Here is a 17222-nt window from a genome sequence, read left to right as displayed (position 1 = left end):
GGAGCGCCAGTCCGAGCTCGGCGCGGACGGGCTCCTGCGCAGAGCCGCTCTGAGGCGTGCGAGACGAGCGGGAGTCCCGGTCGCGATGCGCCAGGTGCGGGGGAATGGCGGCCTCTCCCCCTCGGAGCAGCGAGATACAAACTGCCCCGACCGCGCCTCCCCTTCTAGGTTTTTCTGGGAACACTTCGCGTGCTTTGTTTCAGACGCCGACCCATCTTTCTTGGTTGGTCTGCAGCTCCACCAATCCCGCCCGCGACGGGGCGGAGCGTCAGGGTCAAGGTGGACCAATTCCCCAGCCCCGCCCCTACACGCGCTTTTGGACCCCCGGGGATGAGTGACAGCAGCCGGGCCCAACATGATACTCCAGAGCGTGGTCTCCGCCAGGGGCGTTACGGGGCCCAGGCGCCGGGACCAATCGCATTGGACGTGAGGGGGCGGGGCCTCCTTGACCGCTCCAGAACGGCGCTCTCTGCACTCCTTTTATCAAATGAGAGACGCGGAGGGGCGGTTCTTCATCCGAGGTTCAGCCAATGGAGGCGGCGAGGTGGGCGGACCCGGAGTGCCTGGCGGCGGGTCCTCAGCTCCAGCCGAGGTGCGGCGAGCCGGTGGGGATACCGCGAGGCGAGCGCGGGATCCTGGGCGGCTAGCAGGGTGTGAGCTGTCCGAAAATGCACTCGGATGCTGCCGCTGTCAGTGAGTAACAGAGAGAGTGGGTCGGAGCCGGGTGGCTGCCAGCACTGTCCGCTCTGGTTTCTCAGTCCCTGCGCCCGCACCTCCTGTCCCGAAATGTGCCGGGAGCCTCTGCCCCAGAGCCACCCCTACCCCTCCTGGGGCCGGGGCGGGCGGTGACGCCTCGGGCGGCGCGGGGCGGGGGCGGGCGTCGGGGGAAGGGGCCGGCCTGCTAGGGGAGGGCGGAGGTGAGGGGGGTGGGGACTGGCTTCATTTCAGTGCTGGGGGCAGGGGGGTGGGACGTGTGATGAAGGGCCGGGACCGGAGTGTCTGGGGTGAATGGAGGTGGAAGCGGTGGCGGGCGCTAGCGGGCAGGGCCGGGGGTGGCACCGGAGGAGGAGAGAGGGAGAGAGCGAGCGAGCGGGGCGCTAGGGTGAGGATTTCCTAGGGGCTGAGCCGAGTGGTGCGGGCGGCTGGGTGAGAAAGGCGGGTGAGTGCTGGGGGGAGCGCGGGGGCGGGGACAATGGGAAGAAGGGCTGGTTGGCGGGGGTGGGGGGGGGAACAATGGGGTGGGGGAATGGGGGCAGCGGCCGAGCGGGGCAGGAGGGCGGGCAAAGAGGAAGAGGGCTGATGTAACGGGAGAGCGAGATGGTGGGAGGGATTGGGGTGTGATGGGATAGTTGGGCAGTCCGGCGGGTGGAGGGGCATTGGAAGGCTGGTGGGGTAACGGAGTGGTGAGAGGGGGTAGACGTCGTGGTAATAGGATGGAGCAGGTGTTGGGAAGACAGAGTAATTGTGAGTAAGAGGAGAGGAAAGGAGGGGAGGGTTTGGGATACAGGATGGGGGCAGGGGTAAAGGAGGTGCGGTGTGGGTGAAGAGCTAGTTGGGAGGAAAGGGAGGTTGGGAGAGGCTAGGGCAGGGGATGGACTGTCAAGTCCAGATTCCGTCTATGCTGGGCTTGGGGGTGGGAGGTAAGGTGTGAGACTGTGTTTTGGGGAGGTGTTCCTCCCCCGCCCCCACCAAGGCAGTGTCTCTGGAGTGGGGAGCCCTGAGCTTCGGGGTGTGGGGGAAGGAGGGGGCGGGGCCGAGGTGGAGGGGGCGGGGGAGGTGCCCCGAGGTTGGCGCTGGCCGCGATTCCCCTGGAGCGGCGGGTAGCGAGGTCAGCGCTGGCGCGGGCTCGGGCTGCAGGACTGGGGGGCGGGGCAGGGGCGTGGGCTGCGGGTTTTCCGCGGCAGGAGCTGGAGGGTCGGGCCCTGGAGGCCTGGTGGGGGGGAGTGTTTGCGCAGAGGAGGTGGCGGGGGTCCCTGACGGTCCCTGGATTTGGCAGTCTGTGACGCAGTTTTCTAATATTTGGTCGTCAGGTGTGGAGGCTGGTGCCTCGGGACCCACCTCCCTGCAAGGGAGCGCAGGATCAGAGACCCCGAGGAGCGCCTGGGGGGGCGTGACCTCTCCCAGGCTTGTGAGGAGAGCGCTTTAGGGGTTTCCTTTAGGGTCTGCCTCCAGTCGCCGGGTGTGAAGGGGAAAGGCGGTTCTATGGAATTCTGGGACTTGTAGTCCTGGCCGCGGTTGGGTTGGGTGCACGTGGGTAACTGTGGAAACGAGTCCCAGAATGCAGCGCGCCCCTTGGAGCCTCCCTTCTCAGCTAACTCGTGCTTTATTCCCAGAGGATCCCCGAGCGCTCTCGGGAGGCTCTCCTGTCCCCTGGGACTGGAGGAGGTTCTCTAGACCGTCTCCTTGGGGAGAACCAAGCCAAGTACAGTCCTTTCACACTTGGGTTTTTGATCCCGGACTTGATTATTTCCCCCCTGCATTTGGTGGCCTTATTTGTAGAATAAATCCTATCTACCACATAGGTTGTGGGAAAAACATTCAAGATACAACACAATATAAAGAAGTGTTTAAGATGGTGTATTTTTTGTGGCATCTGTTGTGTGTAAACACTAGGTTAAAAGGTTCAGTCTTATATAAATGTGGGAAAGCAGTGGAAACAAATGTGAGCCTTGTGATGATGCTATAAATTATGTGTGTGTACTTCTTGGGCTCTGGATTGTCCAAGAATGAGGAGACTTTTTAAAAAAACATGATCTTGAACTGAGTGATGGAAGTGGCTTAATAGAATTTAGGGTGGTCCCATTCATTAAGCCAGCGTGAAAATATGATGATGAATAATGGGAATATATGTCTTCAGTTTTCAAAGAAGCATGGGAAGCAAATGAGGCTAGAGGAAAGTAAATTCATTGGAGGATATTTAGAGGTTTTCATGGGTTTTGCTGTGGCATATATTATAATTCCTTCTGCCTGCCTTTTTTAATATTAGAGCCCAATCCTCTTAGTCTGTAGATTCCCCAAACATCATATCCTTTGTGGGTTCCCTTTACCATTTATATGCAATGATTTAAAAAATCTGTAATATAGAGTGCCATAAGATTAGCCCAGAGGTGACCGATCACTTTTATGTGGTATTTTTGAAACTATTGGTAACATAGTCACTAGAAGAATATTATAATGACCCTAATGACACATATTTTACCCCAAAGTCCTAAGATTTGGAAACCTTTTAGTATGGTTACAAATATACTGAACATGAGTACTTGATTCAATGATGATTCTTTTCATAATGGCTGAAAAATTGGGCAGTGTGCGGTTTTGGGAGGAAATAATTTATATCTCTATCTTATGTTTTATTTGTTTGTGGTGAAATATCCAGGAAACCCTTTATGATATGTAAATATGTGATTTGGACATGTTTTTAAAAATGTACATTTAATTGTGCAGTTTGCTCTCATAAAGGGTAAAGTGTAGGAGGCTGAAAATGAGTTGTAATTGTCTTCAAGATGGTGTTTTTTAAAGAAAATATTAGGTTAGTCATTTCCTTCCCTTGTTCTTTTTGTATTACAGTCCAAAGGGCAGGTATCCTTTACACATATACAACCCGCTCCCTACCCTAGCCCCCTAAACCCTAGGTGTCTATACATTATCAGCTTATACTTTCTGCTTTGGTTTTTAGGTTCCTTGATTTTTGGCCTTTGGAGAGGTCCTTTATTTTCTTGTGAACTTAGCTTTGCATTTAAACAGATGTTTCTTACACTTTGCCCAGAATTTTTGGATTCTTTTATATTGGGAAGGATTTTTAGGTTATCTTGTCTATAACGTTGCCAGAAAAGAAAGTCTCCATAATTTTCTCCACTTAAGCGCACTTCTGTACATTTACGTTTTTCTTCCTGTATTCCTGCCTCTGAGAAGTGCTCCTACTAACTTGTGATCACATCTTTTCAAATGTTATTAATCATTTTGTTTTTATCTTTAGGTGCTCCCAGAAGCTTTTTTAAAAATCCCTAATGGAGGATATTTTTTCCATTCCTTTTCAGAGTGAGTGGAAGGGAGAGAGAGGCAGAGAGAAACATCCGTGTGTAAGAGAGACATTGATTGGTTGCCTCCTGCATGGATCCTGACTGGCTCCGGGGAAGAAGCCTGCCTCCGAGGGTGTGCCCTTGGCTGGAATCGAACCCGGGACCCTTCAGTCCGCAGGCTGATGCTCTAACCACTGAGCCAAACCAGCCAGGGTGCTGAAGCACTTACTAACTTACTGCTGTCTTCTTGACCGTAGTATGTTTGCATTATTCTCATTTCAATAATGTTAACTCAGCAGTTTAAAATTCAAACTGTCAGAAACTGACCTTGTTATGACCTCCGTTTCAGTTAGAATGCCTTTGGCAGGTAACAGTACTCAATTAAAAATGGCTTAAATAATAGAGCTTATTGTCCAGAAGCAAGACATCTAGAGATAAGACTTTTTTTTTATCTTGTCTAGGTTCTAAGGCTGGTGCAGCATCTTAATGATAACTTAAGAGCCTATACTGCTTCTAGCCTTTTTTTCCTCTCTTCTTAGTATTTTGGCTTATCAAAAGTCTCAGGCTCATTGCCTCCTGTTTGCAAAGTGGTTGCTGCAGCACCAGACATCATGCCTATGTAAGATAGATAGGGAACGAGTTTATTTACTTACAACTTCCTCTTAACAGATAGGAGTCTTTTCCAGAAGGTCACCTTGGAGACTTCTCCAGTTTCATTAGTTAGAACTGATCTCATGCCCCTGCTACTTGTGAGAGAGGTTGAGAAAGTGAAATCAGGCATTTTTCAGCTTCTGTCATGGGACATGGCCTTTGCTAGTGTGGAAGAAGGGTGAGGAGAATGCTCTCTGTTGGCAACATACGGGTTATATCCCTGAACCAGCACTTGGTCTAACTGTTCCCTGGTCTTTTTATATGTTGACTTTTTTTCTGTCTCATGCTAAAGTAATTAGAGGTGACCTACGAAATATAGATTAAAATCCTGTCAAGGAAGGAAAATAAACTATAGATTTACAGGCTGCACATAAATGCTTGCCATATATTAAAAATAAGCCATATATTTGGCTCTGAGCTTCCTAGTAGGCAAAACAAAGAGGAAAACAAGACCAACTAATTCTATTCATTTGGTTAATAAATTCTAATTCATTTACTAACAAAGCTAGAAGCTTAGACATTTCTCATCCTCTTTCCCTGGTCAGTTGTGAAAGAGAGGCTGCATGTCTTATCTTCCCATCCTGTCTTTTCCTGTATCTGTCTTTTGCCATCACCATAGGTCTGATCCATCTTTTCTTGTATTGTAATAACCAATAGTCCTTTTGCCTGGCTCAGCCTCCTGTAACTGTCTTTCCTGTCACTAGTTGAATCATCCTCGTGCTCTCGGTTCCCCTACCCAGAAGCCCTGTGGGCTCCCCGTTGATACTGAAACACAGACTCCTCAGAAAGTGGGGCTGAACCAGCTTCTGCAGTTTCAGCTCAGTTTCTTCCCCCTGGACTTCTCCCTCCTTGCCCACTGCCCTCACTGCTACTTCTGATGGAACTTTACTGCCTTCCTTGTTCCCTTGCTCCAGTGAGACTCTCACTCCATTGAATCTCCAAAGTACTATTTACTTCACTTTTCAGCTGTATCTTATATAACAATAGCTGCTTGTTTACTTTTTGTTCCTCTTCCCAATTAGATTATTACGCCCTAGGGATCTGGGACTATGTCTTACTTAGTATCCACTTGGTTGTCCAGCATGATGTCTTGCTTAGGTTCTCATATATGTATTGAATTGAATTTAACTGGTCAGCTCTTGACTAGTTTGTGAATTACCTGGAAAATTTTAATTCTTCCTCCTGCTATCTAGCCTGCTTTTAGTTGTCTTTCATTATCTTCAGGGAGTGCTAACTTTCATTTATCTCTGCCTTTTTTGACAAAGTCAGCCATATGCAAACCAATTTAAATGATATTTCTTTTAAAAATACATGCATATATCAATTTTGAAGAAGGCCTATGGCATGGAGAAATTCTCAAGGAGAGAATAAAATGCTAATGATGTACTGAAGAGCCAAAAGTCTTCATGGGAAAGTGCACTTGTGCATTTCAGATCTGGTGTGTAACAGTCCTGTGTGGAGAAGGAAGGCTAAGGCAGGGCTTGACAGGTGTGACATTAAGGGGCCTGGAGTGTTTCTACTTCTGCCCTCTTTGTTTTATCACCAATTCTGGTCTTAAGGTTTTATTTCTGAATATTAACAATACATTGAGATCAATGAAAGACTTTCTTCATTTAGAAAGTAAACTTTCTTAGTTGGAAGTGAGTTTTCTGAGACTGACAATGCCTGATACCTTTTTATAGTTGGTCAGCTTGAACTAGTGTTAATAGCTTTTCATAGCTTGTTCTTTTCTCTTACTCTGAGATTCAGGTTAGAAGTACCTCTTGAGAATTAGACTTTTAAGCTGAACATACACTTAAAAATATTTGTGGCTATAAAAGAGGTTATAATTTGTGGCTTATGTTTTAAGTAGAAGGAAGTATCGAAACACTACATTTATTTATTTTTACTTTATTTTTATTTTCTTTTTTTAATCCTCACTTAAGGATACTTTTTCCATTGCTTTTCAGAGAGTGGAAGGGAGAGACATGTCGAGAGGGAGAAACATAGATGTGAAAGAGACACATCTATTGGTTGTCTCCTGCACATGCCCTGACCACTGGGCCGGGAATTGTACCTGCAACCGAGGTACGTGCCCTTGGCCAGAATCCAACCGGGACCCTTCAGTCCACAGTCCGACGCTCTAACCACTGAGCCAAACCTGCCAGGGCCACTTTATTTTTATTGTTGACACTATTACAGATGTCCCTATTTCCTTCCCCTGCCCACTTCCACCCAGCCGTGCACCCCCTTCCCTCTGGTAGAGAAAGGTATTGAAATACTACCTTTTAAATATGTTTTTATTGATTTTAGAGAGAAGGGGAGAGGGAGAGATAGAAAGATCAGTTGGCTGCCTCCTGCACACCCTGTACTTGGAATCGAGTCCAAAACCTAGGCATGTGCCCTTACTGGGAATTGAACTGGTGACCTCTTAGTGCATGGGTTGACTCTCAACCACTGAGCCACAGTGGCCGGGCTCAAAATACTACATTTTACATAGAATCATATATTTTAGCAATTATTGCATGGCTATTACAGTTCTAAGGATATTTTTCATATCATGTTCAGTATTCAAGCAGACAAACTGTTACTTCAGATTTGAATTTTTTTCTTTCAGTTAGAAAATGTTAATGAGTTATTTTCAAACTAGGAAGGTAAACTTGTAGTTTTTGAAACTAATTAATATACTGAATAAAACACTAAGTAATATGAAAAAGACCCTTCCCAAATAGCACTACTTCTGGGTATGATTCCTTTTAGTTCTATCTTTGAGGATTTTTTTTTTTCTTGTGAATATTTTTTGAAAACCTTTCATTACTTGCTGACCTATATCAGCAGTATTTGCAGAGATGGTGTGTCATCCATTTGTGTCTGGTGGGCAGGGACCTGGCTCTTCCACTTATTTGGGGAATTCCTACCTTCGAGGCAAAGCTGCTCAGACACACCCACCCCAGAGTGTGAATCTGAAGCTGGAGGCAAGTGATGGGAAGAATGGGGGGGGGCGTGCCTCAGGCCATTTGGAGAGGATGGACAGTGGTGGTAGCAGTGCTGTTTCTGTTTCTAGAGTCTTGAGGCTGTGGTCCCAGGGGCCAGGTTGGTCCTGGCTGTGTGGATGGTGCACTCTGTTGTGTGCCTGTAGGCATTGTTTTGGTTGTGTAGCTGATACGCTTGGTTCTTTGGATTTCCTAGAAATTCTGTGAACTGTGCAATAGCCTTTGAAAAACAAATCACTCTTCTGTTTAAGTTGACTAATTGATTTCTGATGCTCACAACTGAGACTTCTGACAAATTCAGCATCCAGACCACTCACTGCTCAGTTACCCGTGGAGGCCCTGTGGAGAGCAGTGATCTGCCTGGTAGGTTCCCAGTCCAAGAGTCCTGGCTCCGGGTGACTTAGAGGACTGAAGGAGTGCAGCACACAAGCATGTCAGTTGTGGGGGGCTGCCTTTGCTGGTGGTGGTCAGGCAGGATTCAGAGCCACATATGAGTCACCCCACTGGATTTCATCATATGGAACTCTCTATTGCTGTCTTTCCCTAATCACCTTTATCCCACCCCCTCCCCCCCAAAAAAGAGGTGTGTTCAGGAGCTAATGTGTAACTTCTTGTGCATCTTTTTGGATCTGACTTGGGAATATTAGCTGTGGAAATAATATTTGTGGCTCTTTTGGAGGAATATTTGTTTAGCTAGAATTCATATCTGATAGTTTTAATTGCTTTTTAATCAACTTTATTGAGTATAATTTACCTGTTATAAAATTGGATGTATATTAAATATACAGTTTGATAATTTTGATAAATGTCTATACTGGTGTAACCTATCCCTGTGCCCCTTCTAGTCTGTGCTTCTCACTGTAGTGTTTAGCTTTCCATATGTATCACCCTAGGCCTTCTCCGTGTTAGGTGGTAATTTGTTATTTTGCTGCTCATGGGATATTACAGTATAAAAAGGTGTGATAAATCTTCCTCTTTTTTTCTGAACTATTAAATCCAAAGAAAAATGATCACTGCTGTATAGATTATAAATCTGTTAATACTTTACCTCATGAAACTCTAGAGTTAGATGATGACTTGTTCTCTTAAAAGGTTTTCCAGTGAATGGGTTTTCTTGCTTTTCTGTGGCCTAAAGACATACAATGCTTGGATTTGTTCCGTGGATATGATGATGTCTTTTAATTGTTATCTGGTTCAGGTTGGGAGGCAGGAAGGCGTAGTAGGTGGTAAGTGTGGGTCTAAGAGTCATAATGTCTGGGTTCAAATCCTTGCCTCTGCTCTGTATTAGCTGTGTGAGCGTGGGTAAGTTACTCAACTACTTTGTGTGTGCTTCAGAGTTCTCATGCATAAGAAATAGCTACTGTAGGGTATGGAGTTGATCAGTCAACAAGTGTTTATTGAGCACCTACTATATATACCAGGCTTTGTTCTTCATCTTTCATGAAGTTTTCATTCTGGTGTAGGAGAGGAGGCAAATAATAAACAGGTAAATTGTGTAGTATGTCAGATGGTGATGAGTTCTATAGAGGAAAATAAAGCAGGGAAGGGGGAGAGCACAGGCACCTCTGTAACTGAGTGGGGAGGAGGGGGAGTGGAGAATGCTGTAATTTTAATAGCATGGTCAGGGAAGGCCTCACTAAGAAGGTTTTAGTTAAGACCTGATGGAGGTGAGGAGTCATTCCAGGCAGCAGGAACATACATGTTGAGGCCCTGAGAGGGGAGCAGGCCTGTATTTGGGGAACAGCAAAGAGGCCGGTGTGCTTAGAGTGGAGTTGGGGTTGGGCTGAGGAGAAGAGAGGAGTAGGAAAGATCAAAAATGATCTGAAGGATTAAAGGAGATACAGCGTTCAAAGAAGTGCTTGGCACTTTTCTGTTTTTGTTGCTAATGATCCCTGGGTAATGACAGTCTCCTCAGACTTTAAAAGGAGAGCCTGGACAGGAAAAGAGATTGGAAGAACCACCAAGTGAGGGAGGCATTTCCTCACTCAGCCATTCACCAAACATTGGAGGTTTCCCTTGTGGCCAGGCACTGCAGTGGCAGACACGGCTGGCAGGGTCCCTGTGTTTAGGGAGCTTCCTTCCAGGTTAAGTGGTGGAGGCAGAGGAGTAATGGACGTGAAGGACGGGCTGTGGCTGCTGGGTTAGATGGGTGCCAGGGTGCATTGGGAATAAATATGGAGTCATTAAAATTAGACTTCAGGGAAGGGTTAGCAACTGTCATGTGGGTTTAGCTTTTGAAGTTTTATTACATGAAGAAAAGGATCTGTGTGCACCTGGGGAGGGGGGAGGGGGAGGGGGAAGGGTGCTCTCCAAGCAGAGGGAGCAGCATGGGTGAGAGTACCCAGGACTGTGGCTGCCGAATGGGAGTTTGGGAGGCCGAGTGAAGGGGAGAGGAGGTGGAGGGGTGAGCTGGAGCTACAGGAGGGGGGCTGAAAAGAGACACCAGAAAGTGAGAGAAGGGAAGAGAGAAGTTAGAAGGTGGGTGCAGGGAGAGAGGAGGAACAAAGGGAAAGGGGGACTGGTGATTATTCTTGGGCTGCTCAGCTGCTTTGCAGCAACCCTCTGAAGTAGGTTATGTACTATTATTATCCCCATTTTACAGATGAGGAAGCTGAGGTGCGGAAAGCTTAATTAATTAACCTCAGGTTAACTCTTTACAGTTTGTAAATGGTGCATTGAGAGTCTTACTCAGGCATTCTGACTCCAGGGTCTAGATGCCCCACCACTGCCAATAAAGTAATACTCAACATTTTATTTGTGCTTTTCATATCATCCTTGTGGTAACCCTGCAGGTATATTGGAATTCCATATTTTTCACTGGCCTATGAAAGATGACAGCAGAGCCAGTTGCTATGATATCTCCTTTTTGCTTTTGGTTCTTTCCTTCTTGGAATGGGTCCCAAGAGGATCAGGGTCTAGGTTGAATTCCTTCTTTCCCACTCCTCCTCTTCTCATTTCTGCCAATTTACTTGCCATGACAATAGGCATTTAAAATGGATTTTAATTGTGAAAAAAATATTTCCAGACTTCTTTTTAACTCACTTTTAGTCTTCTTAGATTTTTAGACATGTGTTAAATACTTCTTAAATGCACACTTTTTATATTATTTTTAAAAATATAGGAGATATGTAACAACATTTCAGAAAATGTAAAACTTACCTTTTAGTAGAGCTACTTACTGATGTGGTTTTTGTGTAACATCTTTGACATTTTTTTTTCTTTTCTTTAGTTGAGGATGAATTGAAATCTCTTTTCCCTTTAAGATCTCTTTCAAGTGCCATTCCCAAAATTAGGCCACCAATTGATTACTTGTTCTTCATTAAACAGGAAGCTGAGAAAGGAGAGTTGTACATTCAAGTCCTGGCTATTGAAGTCAGAGCTTTTAAGACCCGTCACCTTGTCATCCCTTCTGCTGTCTTTACTTTTTGATCTAGGTTCAGTCTGTTTTAGGCTCTTTCACATTCCAATAATAATAGGGATTAAAACAATGAACCTTTATTAGTGCATATTAGTGGGCCAGCACTCTGCTAAATGCTTGGCATGCATCGTCTCATTTAATCCTCCCAGTAACCTTGTGAAAGAGGGTCCTGTTATTTCAGCTGTACAGATGAGGACACTGAGACACAGTGAGGTTGGGTAGGGGAATGGTCACTCAACTAGGTTGCCCCAGAACTGGGACTGTAACCCAGGGCTCTCAGATGCCAAAGCTGCACTCTCTAACCTAAACCTGGGCTCTTGTAACATTAATGAGGTTAAAGGATGATTTTTTTTACTCTGAACTGTGGAGTGGATCTGTGTTCTTTAGTGGGAGAGTGGGGTGGAGGGAATGAATCTAGGGCCCTTTGTACGTTGTCACATTTGGAGTGCAGCCAGACCGGGTGTCCTGAAGTGGCCGACTCCTTTGAGATGGCTCCTGCAGGCACAGGCTGTGAGGTGGAAGATAGGGTGCGGGTGGTTTCTCCTCCCAGCCTGTTTTATGGGTCCTGTGAGAGTTAGGAAAAAGCCAGCAGCGGTGTGCTTGGATGGCTTTAACTTTGGATCGTGTGTTCAGGGAAAATGCTGAGTCACCTATGATGACCTGCTTCCCACTCCTTAGTGATTTTCCCCTTTCTATGCCTGCCTTTTTGGCTTTGTGCCTTGTAAATAGCAAATATTTATTGATGACAATGACGTTAATACCTTCGTCATGGCTACTTTGTTTCTTTTCATTTTTTCCCTGGCTTTTCAGCTTTGTAATCTTTTCCCTGAGTCTTGATCTTTTTTTTTTCCTTTCTAAATACTTGTGAATGAGTTGGATTTCTGTCGTGTTTTGTGCTGAGGTTGTTCCAGGAATGGATTGGCTGCCAGCAGTTGGGGGATTGAGTCGAGGATGGGAAATAGAACTCAGCTCTCTGGTTGCACATTAGAAATACCTGGGCTGCTTGAGAAAAGATCAGTCCCCCCTACCCCCGCCTAATTTTTATTTCTTGATCTGGGTTGGGGCCCTGGCACTGGCATTTTTTTCAAGCTCCCAGGGTCATTCTGATGTGCAGTCACTGGATTGGTTTTAAATAGCTTAATTTGTAAACTCGGTTTGGTTTGAACTGTGGGGGAGAGGGCTCAAAGCTTCAGCTTTTCCTGGGCCCTGCCCTGGGTAGGTAGCACAGACCATTTCTGCTCACCATGTGATATCATAGCCAGCACTTAGGTAGCTCTTACTGTGTGCCAGGCACTGTTCTAAGCACACTGCAGCAGCAGCTCATTTAATCCTTACAATATCCTTATGAAGCTGGAACTGTCATCATCCATTTTATAGATAAAGGGATTTCTACTTCTGGCATTGAAGGGTGTATAGAGTGAAACTGACCCTCAAACCTAGCTTTTGGGTTTTCCTAGTTTTTTGATATGGAAAACATTTCACATCTTTGTGTTTTAATAATTTGGCCTCAGCTAGGAATATATTTGTTTCTACAAATGAGATGTATACCTGTACCATCTCATATAGCTAAATGACTGTCAGTTGGTAGGCAAAGGTGTAAATTGGTATTGTGGATCATTTAAGACACTACTTTTTATAGTGTTAAAAAAAAAAAAAAAAAAAGCCTTCACTTTATGGTAGATTTTCCAAGTCATTTTGAGGTAGAACTCATTTTTAATCATCTTTTTTACTTAAAGTTGCATTTTGTATTTTTCTTTTAAAATCACACATTTGAGCTCATGTGTAGATCTGCACTGACTTGTGATCTGACCTGCATTTTACCCTTGGGCTTCCAGGATACTAAGCAACCTTCCAGGATACAAGCAGATCTAATACCAGTATTTTAAACATGCTCTAGCCTCGCCATCATAAAACCCAAATCAATACCCCCTCAATCCCATGTGCATTTGTAGTCTGCCTTTCACACTGAAACTTCTGGGATAAGATTTTTATTTTTGGCATAGACTGTTCCCTCATCTCCTGTTGTATCCTCAGCCCTCTTCAAGCTGGCCTCAGTTCTGGCTTCGAAATTTCCACCAAGATCACAGAGTAACCTCCACGTTGCTAAATCCAGTGACTGCATACTTTTAAAGCATCCATTCCCCTGTTTATTGGTACTTGTCATGTGCTAGGATTTTGCTATTCTGTGTATCAGGATACAGTGGAGAACAAAGCAAAAGAAAGAAAGTCCCTGTCCTCATGGAGCTTGTGCTCTCGGGAGAGTGATAAAGCTTAAACATGTAAATATATGTAAAATACAATGTCATGTTCACAAAGGACCTCAGATTGTATGATTCTTTTGATATAGAAAATCCAGAATAGGCAGACCTATAGAGACAGAAAGTAGATTCATGGTGGCCTAGGGCTGAAGGGAGTGAGGGGAGAACTGGGGAGTGACTGAAAGTCAATAATGACATATTTTTAAAAAAAAATTTTTAATTAGATGTGGTGATGGTTGCACAACTCTTTGAATACACTGGAAACCATTTACTTTAAAGGGTGAATTATATGGTTTGTGAATTATATCTCAATAAAGCTGTTAAATGTCGGAAAGTGGCGAGTGCTATGTAATCATCTGAATCTGGTGGGAGATGGAGGTGCTGCTTTGGATATGAAGGTCAGGGGATACCTCTGACAGGGTGACATTTGAGTAGATATTTCAACAAAGTCACCTGTCAGGTCTTGTGAACATCAGAGATTTTGGAGGCAGAGGGCATGTTATGTTAAATGCAAAGGCCCTGAGGTAGGAATTCACATGACTATTCAAGGAGGAATATGACTGCAGTGGAGTGAACGAGAATAGTGGAGTGGGATGACTTAGGTCAGGTAACTTAGGTTATGTAGGGCTTTATAAGGACTTGTTGAAAACTTGGATTCTTTTCATTCATGCTGCAGTAACAAATCCAAAATCTCTGACTGAAATCAAAGGTCCTTTGGAAGTTGATGGAGGTCTCTATCCGACATCATCGACGTTCTCATCCTCTGTTTATCTAAAGTCCATGGGACAGAAGGCTGTTCTCTAGAAGGAAGGAGGCAAGGCGACCTACACCATGGCTCTCAACTGCACTACTCCCTTAACTTTAACAACGAAATTATTTTCCTTTTTTGTATCGCTGTCTAAAATTGACATTTTAGGTAGATGGACCACATCACTGATGGCTTAGAAAACCCCTAAACATTCCATGTTGACTCCCAGTTAGAGGCCTGGCCCTACTCTGCTAGATCATGACTTGTTCTGTCTGAGAAACATTTAGGATGAATGCTGATTTTGCTAACCTTTAATTTTGCCCAATTCTGTTTCACGGTTTTGGCAATAACATGGTCATTATTCTATCGTTATCCCGGTGTCCAGTGACTCCCCCACCCCAAGCCTTAGTTCATCATTTTCATTGTCATCAAAAAATAGTTATTAAGTACATACCTGTGCATAGTGCTGCATTAAAAACTTTTATACCTGAGAGCATTGCTCACTGATTGGCCAACTGGACTTTAGATAATAATACTTCCATGAAACTTTAGTGACCAGAAGAAAGAAGTGCACTTGGAATAGAAATAGCATTGGTGTTACTGATAGTATCTTTTCTGCACTTCTTTTCTTTAAAAAAAAAAAAAGATGGTAGGTTTTAGATGTAGCTAGTTGTAGTAACTTAAAGAAATATTACCCTAAGTTTATGTGCTTGACAAGTAACAGCTTTGGGTGGGAAAAGATGTTGCTTTTTTCCTCATATGGAGCATGAAAATAGATCAGTGTTTGCTTTGATTAGAAATAAGCTAGCATGGAGGAATGGGCTTTGGATTGGGAATTAGAAGTTGTGACTGACTCCCAGCTGGCTGTAGCTAGCTGGTTGACCTACTTGAGCTAGTCAAGTGAGAAGTGGGCAAAAGGACATGCAACACAGTTCCTCAGTCTCATCTCCCGAATGCAGCCTTAGTGGTTTTCCTTAGAGTGCAGTCATATTTTATATAGAAGTTAGTTCTAAAGTCGTCTGTATGTCAGGTGACAGTCACTCATATTAGAAATATACCTGGAAATACTTTCAGAAGGTGCCCCATTGGAGGTTGTGTCAGATAAATCCAGCACAGTCAGTTCTTTCCTCCAGCATTGGAACAGGTAGCTGGCTCTTCAGTTGAGCACCAGTTGAAGCAGCTGGCTTATGTTTAGGGACCATGTTTTATGAAAAATACATCTTTAAATACTAGACTCATACAGTGTTGTGAGATGTGTATATGTGATTGGCATGTGGAAACTAAGTGACTATGGGATTCATGTTGCCTGTCTCTCTCCCTTCCTCCCCTTTTTTTTGGCCAAGTGAATAAAGTTGAATTTGTGTGAGTTAAATGTGGGCATTCCGTAGTCTCACTGTACTTAGGATTTCTATTTTTACTGCCACTATCTAACTTAAGGCCTTAATCATTTCCCATCTCACTTCCAATAGTCTTCATGAAAGGCCATTCTAAACCCAGGCCACCCATCACCTCTGCCACACATTTGCCATAGAATGAGCTTCCTAAAAAACTCCTAATTTAAACAACTTGCATGGCACCCAGTGCTTCTCAGACTTCTTCCCAGCCTTCTGCTCTGGCAGAGGTTCAGTGAATTAGGTACCCTCAGGGTCCTGGGAGCCTAACTCAGTATGGTGAAATTTCTTCAAAGTCTAGTGCCATAATTCTGCTTTTGTTTTCATGTAAAACTCTTGTAGATGAATTACCATTGAGTAGAATTGATGCTGCTTGAATGTGCCATGTGTATCTGTTACATTTGCATATTATATGGTGGCCCAGTTGGAAATATTTAGGAGATGAAATCTAAACTCTAAAGCAGGATTCAGTCTTTTTTCCTGACCTTCCCCATCCTCTAGATTCTCCTCTATCACCATGCTGCTCACAGTGGAAGATCTAATTGTGTGGGTGCACTGAAATGTTCTGAACGTACTGAATTTAGGTCTTGGTGGCTTTGTGTCTGAATCCATTTATTCACTGAGTATTCATTGAGCACTTAGTATATGCCAAGTATGAATAGTCTTAGGTACTAGGGATACAGCAGTTCATGAAGCTTACATTCTAATGGGAGAGGAAGATGACAGATGTATGACATAGTATCAGGCAGTACCAGTGTGCCAGTGCCACAAAGAGAAGTCAAGCAGGGTAGGCGATAGAGTGAAGGAGCCCTGTTTGTTGGCTGTGGCAGGGCTTCGGAAGTAGGTGATCTGTAAGCGACAGGCTGATGAAGTACTAGGGCAAGCGCAAGGCCCGTTACTGTTAGAGGGAGTAGGGCCCAAGGCAGAGGCAGCCTGGCCTTGCAGTTCCCTGAGTAGGAGTGCGCTTAGAGCGCTCGCAAACAGCGGGCAGGGCGCTGTGACTGCGAAGCGTGAGCGAGGGGGGGAGAGCAGCAGATGAGGCTGGGTAGATGGGTAGAGGCAGAGTGTGCAGAGCACTGAGTCCATGACGACGACTTGCCTTTTGCCTTGAATGCTGTGCCCTTCCATCAGTAACTTTTGGGTGAAGTTGAAATTAATTTTTATTTGCTCACATGCTAGCGAGTTGCCCCTGTACTTACTGAATAATTATCTCTTACCCATGATTTCAAATGCAACTTTATCATGTATTGATTATATGTGTTTCTACAAACATATGTACATACATACACACATACATGTTTATCAACACTCTTCCATTGGTTTGTCTTCTTGCACATATACCATCCTGTTATAGTTACTATACAGTGCTTCCCTGTATCCATGGGGGATATGTTCTAAGACCTTCAGTGGATGCCTGAACCGCAGATTATATATATATATACACCATGTTTTCTCCTATACATACACACCCTTTTACTTAAAGGAAGCACTTTACAACTTCTCTTTGTTATATCCAAATTGCTAGCATCACTACTCTTGAGCTTTGGGGCCATTATTATTAAGTAAAATAAGGATCACTTAAACACAAGCACTGCAGTATCGTAACAGTCCATTTGGTACGTGACTAACAGGTCATGAGCTTATAGAGTGTGGATACACTGGACAAAGGGTTGGTTTACATTTAGGCATGCATGAGGTTTCATCACGCTATTCAGAATGGCACACAATTTAAAACTTTTAAATTGTTTATTTCTGGAATTTTCCA

General features: G+C 44.6%; 1 protein-coding gene across 2 annotated transcripts in view; it reads left to right on the top strand.

Moving 5' to 3' along the window:
* The first annotated feature begins 591 nt into the window (after positions 1–591).
* The window catches only part of DCUN1D4 (defective in cullin neddylation 1 domain containing 4), a 61403-nt gene continuing 44772 nt past the window's right edge, over positions 592–17222 (top strand). For both annotated transcript variants that reach the window (XM_016207009.2, XM_016207002.2), the window contains exon 1: positions 592–693. In XM_016207009.2, coding sequence (XP_016062495.1) covers positions 669–693 — 25 coding nt within the window. In that variant the 5' untranslated portion in view covers positions 592–668. The remainder of the gene's footprint in view (positions 694–17222) is intronic.

This window comes from Miniopterus natalensis, chromosome 1 (assembly GCF_054644295.1).
Source record: "Miniopterus natalensis isolate mMinNat1 chromosome 1, mMinNat1.hap1, whole genome shotgun sequence".
NCBI lineage: Eukaryota > Metazoa > Chordata > Mammalia > Chiroptera > Miniopteridae > Miniopterus > Miniopterus natalensis.
This window is presented reverse-complemented; position numbering and strand designations above follow the sequence as displayed.